The following is a 1,429-nucleotide window of genomic DNA, read 5'->3' as shown; positions in this document are numbered from 1 at the left end:
GCGTTTGTCCGGCGCTCTGGGAGCGGCCCGGGGCCGGGTGTCTCATGCAGGGAGCGCAGGCATGCGGAGGTCCCGCGGCGGCGAGCGGCCAGGCCGCCTCACGTCTCGGCCGGGCTGGGCACCATGCTGTTGGGGGTGTCGGGGAGCTGGGAGGACAGCGAGGTCACGTCGCTGCCGGAGGATGTGCCCAAGGAGCCGGACTCGGAGAAGGAAACCTGAGGGAGCAGCGGCGGTGAGGGCCCGCCGCGGTCGCCCCCTGCCCCGTCCCCCCTCCTCAGCGCCCGAGCCCGGCGGGCCGGGGTGTGCCCTCCCCCTGCGGCCCGACGGACGGCCCGGCGCGGCTCACCAGCTGCTGGAAGGCGGCGGGCTGCTCCAGATCGCTCTGCAGGGCGAACTCGCTGAGCGCCTTCCAGGGCGGCTGGTAGGTCTGGACCTCCACGGCGCTGCCCTGCACGGCGCTCTCGTGGCGGATGGGGCTGCCGGCCACCAGCGGCGTCCCGGTGAGGCCCTGCAGACTCTACGGGCACACGGGGATTCAGCGCGATTGCCGCCCGAACCCGCCGGCCCGAGCCCCCACCCACATCTCCCTCCCCGGCGGGGCGGGCGGGCGCTCACCGTCTTGTCGCTGTGCTGCTGCTGCTGGAGCTGCTTCATGAGGATGGACTTTTTCTTGTCCTTGCAGCGCTTGTTCTGGAACCAGACGCGGATGACTCGGGGACTGAGCCCCGTCATTTCCACTAGCTGCTCTTTCATCAGGGCGTCGGGGCGCGGGTTGGCAGCGTAGCAGGTCCGCAGCGTGTGCAGCTGCTTCTCGTTCAGCACCGTCCGCACGCGGGTGGTCTTCTCCGCTGCCTTGTGCGCCGGCGGCCGTGGGGCGGGCGGCCTCCCGGGCACCGGCTCTGCGGCGGGCAGGGAGGGCGCGCACTGTCAGCGCCGTTCCCCGCCCGCCCGCCGCAGCCCCCCAGACACCCCCCCCGCCCCGCCGCCCGCCCCGACGGGGAGCCGGTACCTGCGAGGTGCGCGCCGGCGGCCGGCGGCAGAGCGGGGCTGCGCGGCCCGCGGGCGGCGGTGCCGTCGGGGGGTGGCCCGTGGTCGGCGCGGCAGAGCAAGTCGCGCTCTCGCAGGCAGAACTGATCGCCGGGCAGGAGCTGGCGGCCGCAGGCGGCGCAGCGGAAGCACTCCAGGTGGTAGACGTGGTCGCGGGCGCGCATCACCAGGTCGCTGCTGCTGAACGCCGCCCGGCACTGGGCGCACTTGATGCCGAAGAGCCTGCGGGGACACGACGCGCCGTCAGGGCCATCGGCCGCGCCGTCGGGGCCGCTCCAGGCAGTGCCGCGGGGACAGGCAGCAGCCGAGAGTCGGGTTTTCGTTGGGGGAAAGTCGGGGGATTTAAGGGGCTTTTGTGCTTTTTCGGGTGTGGGTTGTTTTG

At 73.5% G+C, this 1,429-nt stretch overlaps 1 protein-coding gene across 1 annotated transcript in view; it reads right to left on the bottom strand.

The window, feature by feature from the left end:
• The window catches only part of ISL2 (ISL LIM homeobox 2), a 3,278-nt gene continuing 1,849 nt past the window's right edge, over positions 1-1,429 (bottom strand). The window contains exons 2-5 of the mRNA XM_057368763.1: positions 1,010-1,405; positions 616-899; positions 347-517; positions 1-215 (exon numbers count right to left, since the gene is read on the bottom strand). Coding sequence (XP_057224746.1) covers positions 99-215; positions 347-517; positions 616-899; positions 1,010-1,405 — 968 coding nt within the window. The 3' untranslated portion in view covers positions 1-98. The remainder of the gene's footprint in view (positions 216-346; positions 518-615; positions 900-1,009; positions 1,406-1,429) is intronic.

The sequence above is a fragment of the Malurus melanocephalus genome, unplaced genomic scaffold (genome assembly GCF_030028575.1).
Source record: "Malurus melanocephalus ecotype Western Australia unplaced genomic scaffold, MMel_1.1 scaffold_96, whole genome shotgun sequence".
NCBI classification, from domain to species: domain Eukaryota; kingdom Metazoa; phylum Chordata; class Aves; order Passeriformes; family Maluridae; genus Malurus; species Malurus melanocephalus.
The sequence above is the reverse complement of the archived record's forward strand: the minus strand, read 5'-3'. Positions and strand labels throughout refer to the sequence as shown.